At 47.1% G+C, this 22,193-nt stretch overlaps 1 protein-coding gene across 1 annotated transcript in view; it reads right to left on the bottom strand.

Annotated features, from left to right (window-relative positions):
• LOC140109544 (dymeclin-like) overlaps positions 1-22,193 on the bottom strand; it is a 187,331-nt gene that overhangs the window by 122,939 nt on the left and 42,199 nt on the right. The window contains exons 8-12 of the mRNA XM_072132071.1: positions 16,983-17,165; positions 16,152-16,330; positions 13,620-13,745; positions 5,038-5,151; positions 3,690-3,784 (exon numbers count right to left, since the gene is read on the bottom strand). Of these exons, the coding sequence (XP_071988172.1) occupies positions 3,690-3,784; positions 5,038-5,151; positions 13,620-13,745; positions 16,152-16,330; positions 16,983-17,165 (697 nt within the window). The remainder of the gene's footprint in view (positions 1-3,689; positions 3,785-5,037; positions 5,152-13,619; positions 13,746-16,151; positions 16,331-16,982; positions 17,166-22,193) is intronic.

The raw sequence follows: 22,193 nt of genomic DNA, 5'->3' as shown, positions 1-22,193 counted from the left end.
GAGTCCCCGCATTCCCGCCATGTTGTACTATCATGTTCTCTGTACAGCGCAGTGGTGATGCAGGACTATGATGCTCGAACTCCATTGGTTGATCCACGGAATGCAATATAAATATAAACTTTTCCTTAGAATACACGGAATAAGTAATGAGCTCAAAAATCTAAATTCACAGTCAGCTTATTGACTTCCGTGTCCCATATTTTGTGGGGAATTTGTTCATATTTTACACACGGCATAAAACTTGGGTTTTCCACGAGTGGAAAACAGATGCAGAAATGTGTGAATGAACCTTTAAAAAGGGAACTGACCCCCAGGTTTCCCCCCACTAAACTAGCAGCCCCCCCCATCAGGTCAGCGATGAAACGTCCTTTCTAAATTCCCACTTATTTGTGAAATCTCACTCACCTATAAAAAAAATATCCTCCAAAGTCAAGTGAAAATGAGCAGAGAAGAGTCAGATTTTACTGCAGACACCACTATATTTGGTTCTATAGCACCTAGAAACAGGCTGCTTGCGCCATATTCAAGATAAGAATCTCATCTTTTAGATCACACAGGATCAGGGGTATAGAAAGTTTTAAAATCTGGAGCTACAGAACCAGAAAAACAGGCAGTTAAATACCATGTGAGCTGAAGATAACAGCAACTTCCTGGCTTTTTTAAAGGAAATCTACCACCAGGATGAAGGAATTGTAAACCAAGTACACTGACATACTGGTGTGCACCCCCTCTAGCAGGAACTGCTCTTCTTTAACCTTCCTATATGCCCTTGTTTTTAAGAAAAAAAAGGCTTTAAAATTATGCAAATGAGCCTCAGGGACTCCAGTCTCCATTGAGCCTGGAGCTGCTTAGGATAATTTGCATAATCTGAAAGCCTTTTTTTTTTTTTTTTTTTTTTTTAAACCAGGGCATGAGAACTTAAAAGAACAGCAGATCCTGCTAGAGGGTGTACACACCATTATGTCAGTGTGCTTGGTTTACAATCCTTCATCCTGGTGGTAGATCTCCTTTAAGTATCCCCTTTAAGCCCAATGTGATCTGAAAAATGAGATTCTTATCTTTAATATGACACCAAAAATAGTTTTTAGGAGCTATAGAACTGAAGATGGGGACATCTGAAATGACTCTCCTCCTGCAGTCACTAAACTTGATTCATCTCTGGCAAAACATGACTCTTCTCTGCTCATTTTAACATGACTTTGGAGGGAGATTTTTTATTTATTTTTTTTATAGGTAAATGGATGAGATTTCACATAAAAGAGAGAATTCTAGAAAGGACATTTCATACTCTATCTGGTAGTTTAACGGGATAGTTTCCCCTTTAAGAGTAACTTCTTCTGAAGGAGCTGCAGAGAATGCAGTGCTGGTATCTGCAGGACTGTGAAATATGTGCAGCATAGGAAAGAATCTGCCAGACTTGTAGGGTGTTTGTAGGGTGCCCGGCCGGCTCGCCCTGTGGGCACATACAGTCTGAATCCTTTTTCCGTTGTGTATTTGCTCGGCCGGCAGACGCGCTCATAAATACCGGCCTATTTCCAGCGCTTGATAAAGTGACGCTGTTTGATCTTCTAAACTGTGGGGCATATGACCTTAAACAGAGGGATGGAAAACTTTGGTTCTCACGTGCCAAGATCCAGCACACGTGGTCCGCGCCTCGGTGGGCGTTCAGTTCCCAAGAAAGGAAAACTTCAGCCGTGCCAATTTAAACATTGGAAAAAAAAAAAAAGAAACGAAAAAAAAACTCTGGAAAATTCTCTCTTTTTCAACACAGGATTTTGTTGGTAAATTAATTAGCGCGACAGAAGTAACGATCAATGGATCCGGGGGCCCGGGAGAAGTGACAATTGTCTGCAGGCCGCGGTCTGATCGTATGGCGGGCGCCAGTGACATCAATGTAACGCTGCGGGAATTACTGTACCGCAGTAGGACTGCACAGAGCGTCTACAATGAGGCCACGTACCGAGATTTACAACAAAACGCCGCGGGCAGCAGAATCCCAAATGTAACAACATTTTTGTTTTGTAATAATTATAATTTATGGAATTCCTCTGTTATTCCTCCTTGAAATTGAAGAATAAACTCATAACTGTATAAGCTCGTCATTGTCCAATCAGAGGCAGGGACCTTACAAAGGGACATTGGAATCACCCAGTTGTCAATCTATTTATACATATCCAGGAGGAATAACAGAGGAACAGCACAATCTGCTTCTTTGATAACAATTCCCGGCAGAGGATCGGCAAGCAGCAGATCACCAGGCTGCTCCCTAAGGTCCTGTTCACACACGGCCTTTGAAATTCGTTTACACAGAGTGCCAACCGCGGCCGAACCGAGCGCCAACCGCGGCCGAACCGAGCGCCAACCGCGGCCGAACCGAGCGCCAACCGCGGCCGAACCGAGCGCCAACCGCGGCCGAACCGAGCGCCAACCGCGGCCGAACCGAGCGCCAACCGCGGCCGAACCGAGCGCCAACCGCGGCCGAACCGAGCGCCAACCGCGGCCGAACCGAGCGCCAACCGCGGCCGAACCGAGCGCCAACCGCGGCCGAACCGAGCGCAAACCGCGTCCGAACCAAGTGCCAACCGCGTCCGAAGTAAAAGTCAAATATTTTTTGTGAAATCACAGGAATTGAGTCTCGCTGACAAGTGGGAGTAGTTGACGCCTGTCCCCCCAGCGGCACCCAGTGACCCAGCATTGGGTGCCATGTTATATGCAGTGACATGACCACTGGGTGCTGCACCCCTCAGGTCTGGGATACTCGAGGTGACAACTCTCAGCGGTTACCCTTTCTCTATTTTTTTTTTAAAGGTCTTTTTTTTCCATTTTTATTATGAAGCTCACAAATCTCTATTCTGTTATACAAACAGACGCTGCGCTTCGCCTAAACACTATAAATCCGTTTTATGCGCCCTTCCCCATTGTAGCTTCACTGCAGGGTTGAGTAAACACTGTAAAACTCCGAGGCTGGAGATTTAGGACTTCTCTAGGTCCGAGGAATTCTTCAGGGACCTAACGATGTTACAACACGACGGCCTCCAAAAACATCGCACTGTAACCCAAACATGGGTGACCCCAGTACACGCAGGAACCATCCGGATCTGGTCCAGTGGCCGGATACGTGATGGACATCAGAGCCACCTCTATGGGGTGCACATAATCCGCTAGTAACACTTCAATAAGGACTTATTTTTTAGGGGGATTTTGGGATAGGTCCCATTGATATTAATGGGAGGGGGAACAAAAGCAACGTTCTAATATTCTGGGGAGTAGCCGCTTATATGGTATCTGTCAAAATACGGTGTGTACCCTTAAAGGGAAAGAGCCCCCTTCCCCACAGTCCGGGGCGGCCCAGAGCCCCCCCCCCCCCCCAACACAGTCCGGGGCGGCACAGAGCCCCCCAACAGTACTATTAGCCTCCCCAGGATAGAGCATGGGCAGTGGGACCCCCATACTGGTGCGAGCCCCCATACATACTGCAGTACCATGGAATTAGCTTGTCAGGGCCCATGTTGAATGAAACGTATTAACAAATGATAGTTGATACATATTGAAGGGGGGTCTCATTCCCACTAAAAGATGGAGCATGGACTCCATGGCATGGAGGTGATGTCCCAGCAGCCGTTCCCTCCCCAATTTGATCATACAGATAGAGGGTAACAACAACACATGGGGTGACCCCTCCACAATACCTGATGATCCTCTGTGCCGCGTACTGGTGGAGGGAGCGGAACTGGGCCGACATGTTGGCCAGAGCTGCCAGACAATTGGTGTGAAGATACTTGTCCTGCAAGGAGAAAATCACTTGATGACTCAGTTTTAACATTTAAATTTTTTACATTTTCAATATAATCCAACACCAGCAGGGGGAGTAGTTGTGCTACACCATAATTTATACTCCAAAACCTCTTTCCCCCATAGGTCCTACAACCAGTTCAATCATATATAACGCTAGGATTGCCTACATCCCCTCCTACTACACATCGGGGGTCATTTACTAAGGGCCCGAATCGCGTTTTTACGTTGGGTTACACAAATGTTACCGTTTTGCACCGATTTTCCCTGAATTGCGTGGCTGGCGGAAAACCTGGCGCATTCGGAGAAACCGCCGTATTTTTTTTTTTAAAAAGTGTCGCTTGACACTCACTTACCTGCACCCTGCCTGGCGAACTTCAGTGAACTCCGATGGAATTCAGCACAGCAGCAACACCTGGTGGATGTCGGGGGAACTACCTTAGTGAATCGCCGAAAGACCCGCATCCTCCGCAGAGAACGCACCGCTGGATCGCGAATGGACCGGATAAGTAAATCTGCCCCATCATGTCTTCAGTGAGGAGGTGAAGTCCTGGAGACAGGGACTTCTAGGACCATAGATGACTATGATTACAAGAGTCCAGGTCCCAGGTCAGTGTACAGTCTGGTCACTATGGCCATCATCCCATCAACACCCAGGCTCATCCCTCTGTCTAACCGCTACATTACTGTATCTTCTTTCCAAGATTTCTCTAGTGCTGCACCAATTTTCTCGAATGCACTTCTCCGGGAAAATCAGGATATCTCCAAAATCTGCCATTTTGATTTGCTAAACCTCTTAAAATTAAATTAGAATTGAGTATTTTTTAGTCATCTGTGTCGAATGTTTACCAAGAAGAAAGGACCGGCCAATGACCCTTCAGATGGATTTATTGGGCAAGGCCTCGTCGGAGATTAGGTAATGCGGTCACGACGGAATTTGAGCAGTTACAATTCCCTTTTTTTTTTTTCTGAGGAATTTAATCTGAATTTTGGGCACCGAGGACGGTTTTTCATTTTAATTAAATATGTGAGGAGCGTTGATGTCACTAAAATCACAGATTCCAAATATTTGCTGGCTGCCATTGTTGGCCTCTCCTGGAGGAGGAAACATAAGCTTCTCGAAACGTGCACCCAGCGTGAGTCACAGTGGAATATTTAGCGCACGCAGGACCCGGACGTCAAGAAGTGTCACATGCTCAATAAATCTTCATCGGATCCTGACGACTGCCCGGTATAAACACTCACCCGTGTGCGGGTCATATTGTACTGAATGGTTCTGATCACCACTAGAATGAGGAGGCTGCCCAAAGAGATCTCAGTCAGCACCCGCTCCGAATACCACGTGATGTTCTTCAGAATCTGCAAATAAAGCGGCATCATCAGGGAAGGGAAATGAGAAGAGCGATTTTATAATTAACATACAGACACTATTTTAATTAAATTGGAGTTGAAGGGGTTTAACCCCGAGGTATTTCTTGTATTATACTCAAGAGCTGCACTTACTATTCTACTGGTGGAGTCACTGTGTACATACATGTACAAAGAGAGGATGAAACTCAGGATCAATACAGGATAAGTAATGTCATGTATGTGCACAGTGACTGCACCAGCAGCAGAATAGTGAGTGCAGCTCTGGAGTATAATACAGGATGTAACTCAGGATCAGTACAGGATAAGTAATGTCATGTATGTACACAGTGACTGCACCAGCAGCAGAATAGTGACTGCAGCTCTGGAGTATAATACAGGATAAGTAATGTCATGTATGTACACAGTGACTGCACCAGCAGCAGAATAGTGAGTGCAGCTCTGGAGTATAATACAGGATGTAACTCAGGATCAGTACAGGATAAGTAATGTCATGTATGTACACAGTGACTGCACCAGCAGCAGAATAGTTAGTGCAGCTCTGGAGTATAATACAGGATGTAACTCAGGATCAGTACAGGATAAGTAATGTCATGTATGTACACAGTGACTGCACCAGAAGCAGAATAGTGAGTGCAGCTCTGGAGTATAATACAGGATGTAACTCAGGATCAGTACAGGATAAGTAATGTCATGTATGTACACAGTGACTGCACCAGCAGCAGAATAGTGAGTGCAGCTCTGGAGTATAATACAGGATGTAACTCAGGATCAGTACAGGATAAGTAATGTCATGTATGTACACAGTGACTGCACCAGCAGCAGAATAGTGAGTGCAGCTCTGGAGTATAATACAGGATGTAACTCAGGATCAGTACAGGATAAGTAATGTCATGTATGTACACAGTGACTGCACCAGCAGCAGAATAGTGAGTGCAGCTCTGGAGTATAATACAGGATGTAACTCAGGATCAGTACAGGATAAGTAATGTCATGTATGTACACAGTGACTGTACCAGCAGCAGAATAGTGAGTGCAGCTCTGGGGTATAATACAGGATGTATCTCAGGATCAGTACAGGATAAGTAATGTCATGTATGTACACAGTGACTGCACCAACAGCAGAATAGTGAGTGCAGCTCTGGAGTATAATACAGGATGTAACTCAGGATCAGTACAGGATAAGTAATGTCATGTATGTACACAGTGACTGCACCAGCAGCAGAATAGTGAGTGCAGCTCTGGAGTATAATACAGGATGTAACTCAGGATCAGTACAGGATAAATAATAGCATGTATGTACACAGTGACTGCACCAGCAGCAGAATAGTGAGTGCAGCTCTGGAGTATAATACAGGATGTAACTCAGGATCAGTACAGGATAAGTAATGTCATGTATGTACACAGTGACTGCACCAGCAGCAGAATAGTGAGTGCAGCTCTGGAGTATAATACAGGATGTAACTCAGGATCAGTACAGGATAAGTAATGTCATGTATGTACACAGTGACTGCACCAGCAGCAGAATAGTGAGTGCAGCTCTGGAGTATAATACAGGATGTAACTCAGGATCAGTACAGGATAAGTAATGTCATGTATGTACACAGTGACTGCACCAGCAGCAGAATAGTGAGTGCAGCTCTGGAGTATAATACAGGATGTAACTCAGGATCAGTACAGGATAAGTAATGTCATGTATGTACACAGTGACTGCACCAGCAGCAGAATAGTGAGTGCAGCTCTGGGGTATAATGCAGGATGTAACTCAGGATCAGTACAGGATAAGTAATGTCATGTATGTACACAGTGACTGCACCAGCAGAATAGTGAGTGCAGCTCTGGAGTATAATACAGGATGTAACTCAGGATCAGTACAGGATAAGTAATGTCATGTATGTACACAGTGACTGCACCAGCAGCAGAATAGTGAGTGCAGCTCTGGGGTATAATACAGGATGTAACTCAGGATCAGTACAGGATAAGTAATGTCATGTAAGTACAGTGACTGCACCAGCAGCAGAATAGTGAGTGCGGCTCTGGAGTATAATACAGGATATAACTCAGGATAATTGCAGTTTTGGCTCCCTGACCTCCTCCATGGATGTTACATATTTGTCATCATACACTTCTTGGAATTACCTATAACTGAGAAGTATGTAGGAGGATGGTGGCTCTGGATGTGTAACTCCAGTGCTGATTACTCCCCAGTCCAGGGATCACTATTGGATACCCGAACACTTAACATGGAGAATAATGGAGACCAGATTCCGTCATCCAGCACTAGACCTGAACACGGCCAAGTCTCCCGTCCAACATTACAAGTCAAACAGTCCGGGATCAATAATATGAGAAGCAGATGGCAGATCAATGGCCGCCCATGTGCTAATCCCGTCTCCTGCCTCCCCTCCTGTACAAGTCTCTCCCTGTAAATCCCCACATAAATGAGCCGCTGCCTAAAAACTATTTATTTATTGTTGTGAAACACGAGTGAAACCGATTCAGCGGTGACTACTGGCGCTGGGGACGGGAGGCTGGAAGAGCGCCCCCCACTGAGGTCAATACAACCAGGGATATGGCAAGAAGGGGGGTGCAACTGGAGGGGTCGCCCCGTATCCTCAAATTTGAGGGAATCATATATGGCCATGAAAGGTCTGCATCCAATTGATAGTTTCTCCAAGGGGCCTGTCCTCTCACTGCTGTGCTCTGAGCTCTGTATCATATGCTCCTACACAGCCCCTTTAGCAGAGGATATGGACATGGTTCAGTCAATATAGAGAGCACAGCAGTGTGAGGACATGCACACCCCCTGGAATATAAATCCATATTTCACAGTCCTGCTGTTACTAACAACATACACAATGATTGTATTTACACAATATTTAATGATTGTTATTACACAGCTCTTCTGAGACAATACCAAACAATGAATACAGGGAGCACAGAGTACAGCAGTGTGAGGACATACTGCCATCTACAATCCTGGAACATAAATCCATATATCACAGTCTTGCTGCTACTAACAACTGTCAGGCTCGGGGTCAGTGAACCCCCTGGACCACTGTGGGAGATGGTACTAGCCGACACCTGGGACCGGAGTCTAAGTGGCACCTGGTTTTCACCAGAGCCCGGCACAAAGCGGGATGGTCTTGCTGCGGCAGGGTGCCACCAGGCCGTTCCGTAGGTGCGACTAGCCGCGGTGGCAGCGGAGGTTGAGGTACAGGCACGGCAGATGGTCAGGGCAGGCGGCAGAGGTGCAGAGTCAGGAAACGGAGCTGGAGATCAAGGCTGGCAGAACAGGAGTAACGTCAGGGTCAGGTCCGGGGTCAACAACCGGAAATCAAGCAGAAGCCGGAACAATCAGCAAGGGAAGCCTTCTCTATGGTGTATAGCTCAAAGATCCGGCGGGGACATATGGGAGCTGCCGGTTTATATGCAAACCTGGAAGTGACTAGCGCCAATCAGCGGTGCGCTGGACCTTTAAATCTACGAGAGCCGGCAGGGGCGCATGGCCTAGCCGATACGGGAGCAGGAGCGTGGAGACGTGAGCGAGGGCCAGGACGGGCAGCGCCATAGAGAGGGACACCCCTGACAACAACATTCACAGAGGTATTATTACACCTAAAAGGTAGGGACACAACCCCAGTGCATCTAGAGAAGCTACAATCCTGGAATATAATACCATATGTAACAGTCCTGCTGCTACTAACATACTCAAAGGTTTCAATGTATTCACATCTCTCAATAGACAACACCAAACATTGCCTGCGGTGAGCACAGCAGTGTGAGGACACAGCCCTGGTGTACCTGGGGAAACTACAATGCTGGAATATAACACAAAGAAACACATAAATTATACAGCTCTCCAGGGAGAATACCAAACACGGACTACAGAGCTAAGAGCACAGAGCACCGAGCACAGCAGTGTGAGGACATGTCCTCAGTGCACTTCGATGAGCTACAATCCTGCAGTACAGACCCATATATCACAGTCCTGCTGCTACTAACAACATACTCAGAGATGTGCAATCAGACCTATGAGTATGTTGCTAATAGCAGCAGGACTGTGATATATGGGTTTGTATTCCAGGATTGTAGCTTATAGACATATACTGTAAGATTTCTGCTTGCTGTCAGTGAACGGAATCATCCTTATTTACTAATAAATACAATCATCACATCATTAGTCAGTGTAGGGAAGAAATCTGAACGCTTCCCTGTTATCAGCGCTGCTACAGAGAAATTATGGGACAAAGAAAACAAAATTGCACGCGTTTGTGTCAATGGGGAGGGGCTGGAAGCCAAAGGACGTGTGTAGGGATTGTGTCTCACATGACTAACGATACAATATACTCAGATATTCTGGAATGTGGCTCCCAAACATGGCAGGGACGTGGTCTCATAAAGCCAGCAGACAGCTGCCGCACGGTTTATGGCTCCTATAAAGGGGGAATGTCTGTGTCGGCGGCGTTCACACTGCACATTCTGCGCTGCGCAGGTTATTTACACTGTTTGTCTTCTGCTTGTCAAGATAGATGGGACTGGACATCACATCCACCGCTGCTTCCTCCCCCTAACCTACAGTGTCTGAGGGTCCAAAATCCAGAAAAAGATTTAATTTTGTATACTGCTGGAATTTTTTTTATTTATTTTTTTTAAATAATTAAAAAAAATCCATCATGATATCCGGGGACAATTCTCCATAGATCCAGGAGCCGTGACTGTGGTAATCTGCTTATATTTGTTACCCATGGTCTCCTTCCTTCTAAAATCAGTTTAAAATTATGCAAAAAAACCTGGGAGAAGGGGGGAGTTACCAGAGCCCCTCTGTGCTGTAGGTTCACAAGCTGTTACAATGAGCAGAGCAGGTCTCATTTCCTGCTGCTGCTAGATTACACAGACAGAAGGATGAGGGAGACCTGTTCCTGTTCTACTCATTGTAACAGCCTGTGAATCTGAAAAACTGTGGGGGGGGAGGTTCTGGTAACGTTCCCCAGAGCCCTTCTGCCTCATTAGCATAATTGTTAAAGTTTATTTTACAAGGAAGGGGACCATGGATAACAAATATAGGAAAATTACAGTACCACAGTCCCGGTGCCTGGATCTATGAGTAATGCCCCTGGTTTATCAGGATGGATTTAGATGGTAGAATGGCAAAAAAATTAATTTAGATTTAATTTTAACTGGGGGCATGTCCTCACACTGCTGTGTAACTGCCCCTCCCCTTTGCTCTGACTACTACAGGAGTCATCTGGCTGAAGACTACAGTACTCAAAGGGCTGTGGAGGCTGTGGAGCAGTTTAAAGTAGAGAGACCAGAGCACAGCAGTGTGAGGACAACCCCACAGGGAGCTCTATGCTGTTCTGTATGCTTGCAATGGGCTCCCTCTAGTGGTTACTACAGGTACACAAAATTCTATTATATAACCAAACAAAACGTAGAAATGAAATCTCCGATACCCCGAGCAGGTAATGGCCGAGGGGGGTCATCAATTAGTCTATGTCCACACAGCCGCCATATTGGATCAAGATTTTCCAATGGGAAAGTGGTCATGTTTCACATCCAAGAAGATGAGAAAAGTCCCAGAAATTGTTTGTCACAATCAGATCCTTACTGGGAGGGAGGGGGGGATAAGATAAGTAATTTCCCCTTTTATTCCTGAAATAAAAGGGGGTGCTGGGACTTCGGACTCCCCCTATGTATATATACACTTCCTGTGGCTATGGATCGGACTACAGCGGTGTCGGCTCCTCCTCTCTCACTACCTGCTACCACTGCTGGAAATTTCCATCCAAACTTTCAGCTATTTTGAGAAATGATCCTTTAATCCTTTCACAGAAGAACATAATTTTCCGACCGCCTTCCGAGCAGCGCGTAGCGTGGAGAGTGACATCTCTTAATTTCACGTAACAATCAGGTGTCTCCGGGAAGGAACATTCGAGGAGCCTCAGCAGTAAATTACACAACTCAAGACAAAATTTATTTTCCGAAATAAAAAAGTGATGCGTCTTGAGTCCCACACACTTAGCATAACGAGAAACGGCTCCATAATGGACGGACGTGAGAGGGTGAACAGCTCCAGTGTCTATCCTAAAATGGGGTATTCATATGGAAGAGAGGAGAAAGGAAGGAAGAAAGGAACAGACTAAGAAAGGAACAGAAGAAAGGAAAGAGGAAGAAAGAGACGGAAGAAAGAAAGGGGCGGGAGAAAGGAAGAAGGCAGAAAGAAAGGAAAAAAAAGAAAAAGGAAGGGGCGAAAGAAGCAAAAAGAAAGGGGCGAAAGAAGCAAAAAGAAAGGGGGCGGGAGAAGGAAAAAAGGAAGGGGGCGGGTGAAGGAAAAAAGGAAAGGGGCGGGAGAAGGAAAAAGGAAGGGGGCGGGAGAAGGAAAAAAGGAAGGGGGCGGGAGAAGGAAAAAAGGAAGGGGGCGGGAGAAGGAAAAAAGGAAGGGGGCGGGAGAAGGAAAAAAGGAAGGGGGCGGGAGAAGGAAAAAGGAAGGGGGCGGGAGAAGGAAAAAGGAAGAGGGCGGGAGAAGGAAAAAGGAAGAGGGCGGGAGAAGGAAAAAGGAAGGGGGCGGGAGAAGGAAAAAGGAAGGGGGCGGGAGAAGGAAAAAGGAAGGGGGCGGGAGAAGGAAAAAGGAAGGGGGCGGGAGAAGGAAAAAGGAAGGGGGCGGGAGAAGGAAAAAGGCGGGAGAAGGAAAAAGGAAGGGGGCGGAAGAAGGAAAAAGGAAGGGGGCGGAAGAAGGAAAAAGGAAGGGGGCGGGAGAAGGAAAAAGGAAGGGGGCGGGAGAAGGAAAAAGGAAGGGGGCGGAAGAAGGAAAAAGGAAGGGGGCGGGAGAAGGAAAAAGGAAGGGGGCGGGAGAAGGAAAAAGGAAGGGGGCAGGAGAAGGAAAAAGGAAGGGGGCAGGAGAAGGAAAAAGGAAGGGGGCGGAAGAAAGGAAGAAGGAAAGAAGAAAGGGTCGGAAAAAAAGAAAGAACAAAGAAAGGGATGGGAGAAAGATAAAAGGAAAAAAGGTGTAGGAGGAAGGAAGAAGAAAGGGAGAAAATGGCGAGAGGAGCCTTAGCAGTAAATTATACAACTCAAGCCAAGATTTATTTTCCAAAATAATAAGGTGATACAACTGGAGCCCCCCACGGGCTCTGTCATGGAGGGCCATGAGAGGGAGGATGGCTCCAGGTAAGGGAGAGTGGAAATATTGCTCCAACCGCCATAGAAGAAAGTGGGAGTAATGAGAAGAAATCTCTGCTATCTCCAAAGTCCCAGTAACCTATTGCCTGGGATATCCCATAATGTAATCACAGACAGAAAAAGCAACAAAAGTAAAAAGTACTAAACACAACCCCACATGACGGCCACTAAACTGCTGATTAATTTGGGGTTGCTTTTTTCTAAATCCGTCTTCCCGTTCACAAGATACGGCCCTCTGAACATTATTTATGAATTAGCGCCAACAGCAAAGAGGGTGGTACTAGATGTAGACACGCCCCCCAGGTTACCGCCCACTAGGCTAGAATCTGCTAATTCACAATTATTTGTCTAAGGGTCAGATCTTGTGAGCGGATAGACTGATTTACAGCAAAAATAACTCACTGAATATCACCAGGGACACAGCGGGCATCACATGAGGGGGGTCATTTATCATTTGTCCTTGATCCTCTTTAAAGGAAATCTTACATGATAAACCAGGGACATTACTCATAGATCCAGGCACCGGGACTGTGGTATCTTCATATATTTGTTATCCATGGCCTCCCTCCTTCTCATATATGATATTTTAAAAGTATGAGCTGGAAGGGCTCTGGAGGAGTGTTACTAGAACCCTGTTCTGTAGCTTAAACTGTGCAAGAGCACAGAGGGGCTCTGGTAATACCCACAATAACATTTTGGCTCATTAATAAAATTATAAAAGTTGATTTTAGAAGGGAGGAGGCCATGGATAACAAATATAAGAAGATGAGAACAGTCCGGGTGCCTGGATCTATGAGTAATGTCCCTCGTTTATGAAGATGGATTATGACAGTAGATTTACTTTAAAAGGGTTTACTAATCTTCAAAAAAAAAAAAACTAATTAAACTAATTTTGGGAATGAATCGAAAAAAGAAACACATACTGTATTTTAGATTTTAAAGGACACCTGTCATCAGGTCTCTGTCACTAGTCCTGTCACCTCTACCTGTTGGAGCAGCTCACAAGGATCCCATCCCAGCCTTTATCTAGTTATTTCATACATTATTCATTGTAAAATCATCTATTCTTTATTATGTAAATGATAGATTGTGAGCCCCATGGGGACAGGAATTGATTTGGCAGTTCTGTGCAGTGCTGCGTAATCTGTGTGCACTTTATAAATACAGGAATTATTATTATTAACAGCAGCAGCTCCCGGCGCCATGCAGTGGCCAGGGCAGGTTACTGCAGACTGGAGAACAAACTTTGCGACACTACTGATATTTTGGCTTCTTACCACTTCATGGATCGATCGGTTGAAGCCATCGTCCTCTGTCAGGATGAGGAGGATGATGAGAGACATGTAAACATGGTGGGAGTTGCGTTCCTCTACGTGATACAAAATCTCCAATATTGGCAAAACCTGTGGAAAAGGAAAAGCAATCAGCAATAGGGAAGCCTGGCTTTAAGAAAAATGAGCAGTGTTTGGTGATGGGGAGGGAGCGTTGAGGTCATGTGACCACTGCAGACCCTCACTGGCCTCAGCAGCACAACACTGAGGCCAGTGATAGAGAGAGCGCGTATTAGTGCAGCCTCAGTTTTTTATCCTTTAACCTCAAGCAATTATATCTCATATTTAAACTTTTTAACATTAAAAAGGTCTTTCCTCTGACGTTTACATTTGATTTCCTTTACTAAAGTAAAAACCCAGGATAAAAGTGCTGACGCGTTTCGCATTAGATTAGTGGCGCTTACTCACTGCAGCCTTGAAGGAAATATCCGTAATCCGCTTCACAGGGCGTCAGCACTTTATCCAGCACTATTTTTTGTGGTCTTACATAAAAAGACTTCATAAAGCGTTTTTTTTTCTTGCCATTTTGCTAAATGATGGATTTTGGATGACATCTTTTTTTTTTTTTTTTACAAGCGGAAATTCACAAGTGGAAACCAGTAATTTCCTGCATCTCAGAAGTGAATAACAGAGGACAACAGAGAATTGAGATACAATGAGTTGGGGTCCACATCAGGAATAAATATTGAAAGACCAATTGATGTTTCAGGGATAAAATGGGAAATTAAATCTTAGAATGGGTTATTCATATAGGAAGGAAGAAGGGGGAAGAAGAAAGAAAGAAAAGTGGGCAGGAAAAGGGCGGGAGAAAAAAGGAAGGAAGAGGGCGGGAGAAAGAAGGAAGGAAGAGGGCGGGAGAAAGAAGGAAGGAAGAGGGCGGGAGAAAGAAGAAAGGGAGAGGGCGGGAGAAAGAAGGAAGGAAGAGGGCGGGAGAAAGAAGGAAGGAAGAGGGCGGGAGAAAGAAGGAAGGAAGAGGGCGGGAGAAAAAAGGAAGGAAGAGGGCGGGAGAAAAAAGGAAGGAAGAGGGCGGGAGAAAGAAGGAAGGAAGGGGGCGGGAGAAAGAAGGACGGAAGAGGGCGGGAGAAAGAAGGACGGAAGAGGGCGGGAGAAAGAAGGAAGGAAGAGGGCGGGAGAAAGAAGGAAGGTAGAGGGCGGGAGAAAAAAGGAAGGAAGAGGGCGGGAGAAAGAAGGAAGGAAGGGGGCGGGAGAAAGAAGGACGGAAGAGGGCGGGAGAAAGAAGGACGGAAGAGGGCGGGAGAAAGAAGGAAGGAAGAGGGCGGGAGAAAGAAGGAAGGTAGAGGGCGGGAGAAAGAAGGAAGGTAGAGGGCGGGAGAAAGAAGGAAGTAAGAGGGCGGGAGAAAGAAGGAAGGAAGAGGGCGGGAGAAAGAAGGAAGGAAAGGGGCGGGAGAAAAAAGGAAGGAAGAGGGCGGGAGAAAGAAGAAAGGGAGAGGGCGGGAGAAAGAAGGAAGAAAGAGGGCGGGAGAAAGAAGGAAGGAAGAGGGCGGGAGAAAGAAGGAAGGAAGAGGGCGGGAGAAAGAAGGAAGGAAGAGGGCGGGAGAAAGAAGGAAGGAAGAGGGCGGGAGAAAGAAGGAAGGAAGAGGGCGGGAGAAAGAAGGAAGGAAGAGGGCGGGAGAAAGAAGGAAGGAAGAGGGCGGGAGAAAGAAGGAAGGAAGAGGGCGGGAGAAAGAAGGAAGGAAGAGGGCGGGAGAAAGAAGGAAGGAAAGGGGCGGGAGAAAGAAGGAAGGAAGAGGGCGGGAGAAAGAAGGAAGGAAGAGGGCGGGAGAAAGAAGGAAGGAAGAGGGCGGGAGAAAGAAGGAAGGAAGAGGGCAGGAGAAAGAAGGAAGGAAGAGGGCAGGAGAAAGAAAAAAGGGAGAGGGCAGGAGAAAGAAGGAAGAAAGAGGGCGGGAGAAAGAAGGAAGGAAGAGGGCGAGAGAAAGAAGGAAGGAAGAGGGCAGGAGAAAGAAGAAAGGGAGAGGGCGGGAGAGAGAAGGAAGGAAGAGGGCGGGAGAAAGAAGGAAGGAAGAAAGAAGGAAGGAAGAAAGAGGGCGGGAGAAAGAAGGAAGAAAGGGGGCGGGAGAAAGAAGGAAGGAAGAGGGCAGGAGAAAGAAGGAAGGAAGAGGGCAGGAGAAAGAAGGAAGGAAGAGGGCAGGAGAAAGAAAGGAGGGGCAGGAGAAAGAAAGGAGGGGCAGGAGAATGGAAGGTGGGGGAGGGACAAAGGGCGTGACAAAAGGTGAGGCAAAGGGTGGAAGTGCGGGTCAAAGATTGGAAGGTGTGGCAATGGGCGGGGCAAATGTGTAAGGGCGGGGCAAAGGGCAGAAGGAAGGGGTGGGAGAACGGAAGAGAGGGAAGGTTGAGAATGAGGCAGAAGGGAAGGTGTTGGCGTAAGGAAGGGAGGAGGGGAGGAGGGTTACACCAGCCAGGACAGGAGTTGGCTATAAGTTCATCCTTACAATACACAGAGGATGTGTGAATACTTACAAGGCTTTCTATATCAGTGCGGGCCAGGACGTAGGTGCGGACGTTGAGGTTCTGATGTAGTAACGTGTACAGCAGCAGGGTGGCTTGGTCAGACCTCTGCTGCTCGCACAGGGCAGTATACAGACTATTAAAATTTATCTGGAAGGAGTGAGGACTCGGGCTGGGCGGCACCGAGCTATCTGTAATACAAGACCAACACATTAACGCTGTAATACTCTGTGCTGCTGGGGAGATCTCTCTGCAATTTTCCATGTTACGATTCCCATGCTCACACAATGACCCTGTCCCCATCACATATATCAACTGAGCCCCCCCTCCTGAAACACTCTGCGCTGCTGGGGGACCTCTCAGTATCCACTAGGCAACCCTAATCCTGAAATGATCCATTCACTTATTCGTCAAAAGTCACATCCAACACAAAAAATTCTCTGCTGCTGAAATACTCTGTGCTGCTGAGAAACGCTGTATTTGCAATGTCGCAAAACTCTCATTTTCTACTTGTCTCCCTCGCCCCACCTTATTTCATGACATGGTCCCAAGTAGTCATGTCTTTGCTTCTGTCCATACCAATACTATGTAGTGGTCTCCTGAAATACTCTGTGCTGCTGAACAAGCCCTTTCCCTCTGCACACCAGACGTGTTTCTTTGACCAATAAGGTTGCAATTATCCAGAATTGTAATATTAACTGACATTAATTTGATATAAATTGAAGCAAATATAAGGTCTATAATAGGGGTCTTGCTCACAAGAGCTTACAATCTACGGACTGTCTATTACAGAGTGTAACCTCCAGTACACACACAGTCACATTGTATATGTATTATACATACCTTGTGTGTTTCGGAAAGACATGACAGCCTGTCGGAAGGGATTGGGGCAGTCTGGGGCATCTGTGAGGTTGGCGAGTACCAGCAGGAGGAGCAGACTTTGGTTGGCGAGGGGTGAGGACTGCTCCTGGACGGGGGAGGGTTTGCTTCCCACTCCCCCTAAGGTAAGAACGGTCCATAGTCCACCTGGAAAAACAACAACATTGATTCAGTTACCATTATGAGAATTGAGCTGTAGCTATACAATTCCCGGAGGAATAACAGAGGAATTATACAGCGACGTCATGACGAGGAATACAACGCAAAACAGCCTTGTCAAAAGACAATCTCTTCTCTTCAAAAATGTTCATCTCCGTGGCGCCCACTAGGGGGAGCAAATTGGAGATGGATGTATACAGGAGGAAGTAGACATCTGGTGCGCCCCAGATCAGCCCATAGCACAACTTCATTCGCAAGACAAGAAGAAAGATTTTTACTCGAAACAAGAATTAAGTATTGTCCCTGGATCGATGTGCAATTGTACATTTGTGTGGGTTGTTAGTAGCAGCAGGACTGAAATGTGGATTATTCTTCCAGGATTGCAGCTTTTCCAAATGCACTGGGAGTGTGTCCTCACACTGCTGTGCGCTATTCTCTCTGCAGCCAGAATTATGTATTGTCCCTGGAGCGGTGTGTAATCAGACCTTTGTGTATGTTGTTAGCAGCAGGACTGTGAAATATGGACTGTAGCTTCTTCAAGTGCACTGGGGATATGTCCTCACACTGCTGTGCTCTGTGCTCTCTGCAGTTAGTGTTACGCATTTGTCCATGGAGAGATGTGTAATCATACCTTTGTGTAAGTTGTTAGTAGCAGCAGGACTGTGAAACCTATATTCCAGGACTGTTCCGGGGTTGTGTCCTCACACCACTTTCTACAATGAGCTGCTCCTTAACCGCTTCCATCCGCTTTGCATCAAAAGCTGTAGCAGGCTTTCTGATTGGATGCTGAACCAGGAGTGATTTTAGAATAGTTCAATTCAGGGAGCTAAGAGTACCCTCCGTCCATGGATAATACCAATAACACTGCCTGCAGAGAGCACAGAGCACAGCAGTGTGAGGACACCTCCCCCCTTCAGGTGCACTCTGGTAAACTACAATAAAAAGAAATACAAATACATATTTCACAGTCCTGCTGCTACTAAAAACACACAAAAAAGGTCTGATTACACAGCTCTGCAGCCGTGTTGCTGCAGTAATGGAGGATTTATTAGAACATTATATTACTGTATATTCTTGTCAATCATTTTACAGATTGCTCTGGATTGATTACTATATGGAGTAGAACTACATGGACAATATTGTATTCTGGGTGGATCCCCCCTTTAAGCCAATCTCATGCACATTCCATTGTACTGATCCGGTTCTGGTTACGCTTGTTGGCTCCCTTTGTTCGGTTCCACCAGGACTCGTAGGATTAGCATCTCATATGGATGAAGCGCAGAGAGCTCCGCTCCTCCTAGGTGTATAACAATGACTGCAGTCCCCAGGCCGAGGCCAGAGGGTCCGCACCCAAAATCAGCTGTAACGGCGAGCGAGAGGAGATGAGGTCATGCAAGGAAAAACATTCCTCTGCCCTGATGTGTAGTGATCCAAGTGCCACCTAGGTCACAGCCGCCAGCAGGGGGCACCAGGAGAGGCCAACCCCGAGCACATACGGACATTAGGCTCAGTCTGGTGTGTGCAGGTGGTCGTAAAGATCTCTAGGACTGCACAACTAGTGTAAGGGATTAGGGTGCTTTCACACATTGTACTTCAAAGGGGGCGGGGGGTGGGAGGGGGAGATTGGCCGATCTGACATATACGTCTCCACTAAAAAGATCGGGAATGAGCAACACGTGTTTTGCTTGTAAACAATTCAATAAAGTTCCTCCTCGTTCCTCCTCTTGGACTGCGTTTCAAAATGCAAATAAAATGTAAAGTGTGAACGCTGCCAACAGGGTGTGGCCACACCATGTGTTTACAATGCATTTTGATACGCAATTCTAGAGCTGTACATTTATCAAATCTATGTCAACATTGTGTTAACACACTGTTACCATACTGTATTTTAACATTGCGCTTGTGTAAATGCAACGTTAAAGCAATGTAATTAGGCCGATTTCCTCTCCATTAAAGCACATGGAAGAGAGAAGAAGCTGCAGTGTGCGGTGCAGGGAGGAGAGAAGAAGCTGCAGTGTGTGGTGCAGGGAGGAGAGGAGAAGCTGCAGTGTGCGGTGCAGGGAGGAGAGGAGAAGCTGCAGTGTGTGGTGCAGGGAGGAGAGGAGAAGCTGCAGTGTGTGGTGCAGGGAGGAGAGGAGAAGCTGCAGTGTGTGGTGCAGGGAGGAGAGAAGAAGCTGCAGTGTGTGGAGCAGGGAGGAGAGGAGAAGCTGCAGTGTGCGGTGCAGGGAGGAGAGAAGAAGCTGCAGTGTGTGGTGCAGGGAGGAGAGGAGAAGCTGCAGTGTGCGGTGCAGGGAGAAGAGAAGAAGCTGCAGTGTGTGGTGCAGGGAGGAGAGGAGAAGCTGCAGTGTGCGGTGCAAGGAGGAGAGGAGAAGCGGCAGTGTGTGGTGCAGGGAGGAGAGTAGAAGCTGCAGTGTGGTGCAGGGAGGAGAGGAGAAACTGCAGTGTGGTGCAGGGAGGAGAGAAGAAGCTGCAGTGTGTGGTGCAGGGAGGAGAGAAGAAGCTGCAGTGTGTGGTGCAGGGAGGAGAGAAGAAGCTGCAGTGTGTGGTGCAGGGAGGAGAGAAGAAGCTGCAGTGTGTGGTGCAGGGAGGAGAGAAGAAGCTGCAGTGTGTGGTGCAGGGAGGAGAGAAGAAGCTGCAGTGTGCGGTGCAGGGAGGAGAGGAGAAGCTGCAGTGTGTGCGGTGCAGGGAGAAGAGAAGAAGCTGCAGTGTGTGGTGCAGGGAGGAGAGGAGAAGCTGCAGTGTGCGGTGCAGGGAGGAGAGAAGAAGCTGCAGTGTGCGGTGCAGGGAGAAGAGAAGAAGCTGCAGTGTGTGCTGCAGGTAGCAGTAGAGGAGCCAGGAAAGGAGGATTGGGGGGGGGGGGCGCATTTGATTGGGCCGAGCACCGGGCATTCTAAAATAAATGCATATTACATTTTCTTTTTTGTTTATGCAAATACGATGTAAACGCTACATAAACTCAAAGTAAAACACAGTGCAAACACAATGTAAATGTTGTACACAATGTAAAAGCAGCATAAACACAATGTAAACTCAATGCAATCGCAATGTGTGAACGCAGCGGGCGTGGAAATGGGTTCTCTGAGCTGGATAACCCCCTTAATGGAGATGGACAACCCCTTTTACAGAAGGCCAATTGTTTTATCATCTTTTACGGGTCTATAAGGCTACTATGTGCGTCTATGTGCAATGTACAGAGAGTTTACCCTGTGTAATAGTCCTGGGCATTGGAATATCATAAATCAAGGATTCCGGAGTAGATCGGGAACCTGAAATCCACATTCCATGACCCCCCCCCCCCCCCGCTTTCGGTTTTCTCCAGCGCAGGCCGCTGCCAATTCACAGTGAAATCGGAGATCTTGTTTACATGAATATAAGTAGAGCTCTTTTCACGTGAAAAAAAAGTCAGATATTTCTCGACTTGACCCGGATCCAAGCGCTTCGGCGGATGCCAATGTTTCGTATTGCTAAAATAACAGAGCGATATTTACTCCTATCTGGCGGAGATACAATATGAAGGTAGAGGAGACGCAACACAAAGCCTGAGAGAGCACCAGCACCGGCTGCACAGAGGTCATAGGGGCTGCGCAGGGGTCACGGTGCACCGCCAGGAGGACCCGCCCACATCGCTGGGGCGCAAAGTAACTGACACTTATTAAAGGAGGAAGTCGTTAAAAGCAAATATTTCTCTCCAATGGAAGTGAATGGGATGAGCGTCATCACAGGGGTCGCCCACCTCCCACAACCAAACATTCCCCAAATACAAGAGGATACCCATAAGGTACAACTTCTGAGGATACAGAAAAAGTATCTGGTTTAACAGAAAATTAAAAAAATAAGACTGAGCTGCAATACCAGAGACAAGCCACAAGAGGCGCTGAAGGGATTTCTCAAAATGTAAGGTTTAAAGGGATTGTACCGAGTTTGATTGTTATCCTCTTTGCCACTCCATGAATGCTATGGGAGTGTTAGAAATTGCTAAGCACAGCGCTCAGGGATCTCCAATCTCCAACAGTGAATGGTGGTGTTGGAGATACCCGGGTGCCGTGCTCAGCAACACTCCCATAGTATTGTATGGAGAAGCAGGACACATGCTTGCGCTGCCACTTCACTCATTAGTGAGAACGAGGTCCTAAGTCTCATGCACTGTAGCGGGTCTATTCTCATGATCGATGGAGGTCCCTGTAATCTGACCCACACCTGTGAATACAAGATAATCAAACTTGGTACAACCCCCATGGATTAGCTATGGTGCATTTAGTAGTGACTGTCAAAGATGGGTTCAAATCTTGTCCTGGCGCTGCAGCCCCTTTAAGAGAACTACAGTCCCAGGGGCTCCAGTCCCTTTAAGAGAACTGCAGTCCCAGGCGCTCCAGTCCCTTTAAGAGAACTGCAGACCCAGGCGCTCCAGTCCCTTTAAGAGAACTACAATCCCAGGCGCTCCAGTCCCTTTAAGAGAACTACAATCCCAGGCGCTCCAGTCCCTTTAAGAGAACTACAGACCCAGGCGCTCCAGTCCCTTTAAGAGAACTACAATCCCAGGCGCTCCAGTCCCTTTAAGAGAACTACAGACCCAGGCGCTCCAGTCCCAGGCGCTCCAGTCCCTTTAAGAGAACAGCAGTCCCAGGCGCCCCAGTCCCTTTAAGAGAACTACAGACCCAGGTGCTCCAGTCCCTTTAAGAAAACTACAGACCCAGGCGCTCCAGTCCCTTTAAGAGAACTGCAGTCCCAGGCGCACGGCCACTAATGGCGACTCCCTTCTGTCACATTATTCATTTCCAGGAGCAATAACAGAGGATCAGCAAAACACAGAACTCCAAGAAAAGCGGATTGGGAATAGTAATGTTATGTGGAATCTGCGCGTTTCCTAGGGCAGATGTAAATAGCGTACAGGGGGCTCCAGCATGGCAGTGATTGGTCAGAGCGGAGGCTGCGGGCGTACGACAGCCCTGGCAGGGCACAGGCTTTACCGCTGCCATGAGAGGGATCAAAGCCTCCGCTGCCGAGCTTTTGTAATGA

This window comes from Engystomops pustulosus, unplaced genomic scaffold (genome assembly GCF_040894005.1).
Source record: "Engystomops pustulosus unplaced genomic scaffold, aEngPut4.maternal MAT_SCAFFOLD_216, whole genome shotgun sequence".
Classification (NCBI taxonomy): Eukaryota; Metazoa; Chordata; class Amphibia; order Anura; family Leptodactylidae; genus Engystomops; species Engystomops pustulosus.
The sequence above is the reverse complement of the archived record's forward strand: the minus strand, read 5'-3'. Positions and strand labels throughout refer to the sequence as shown.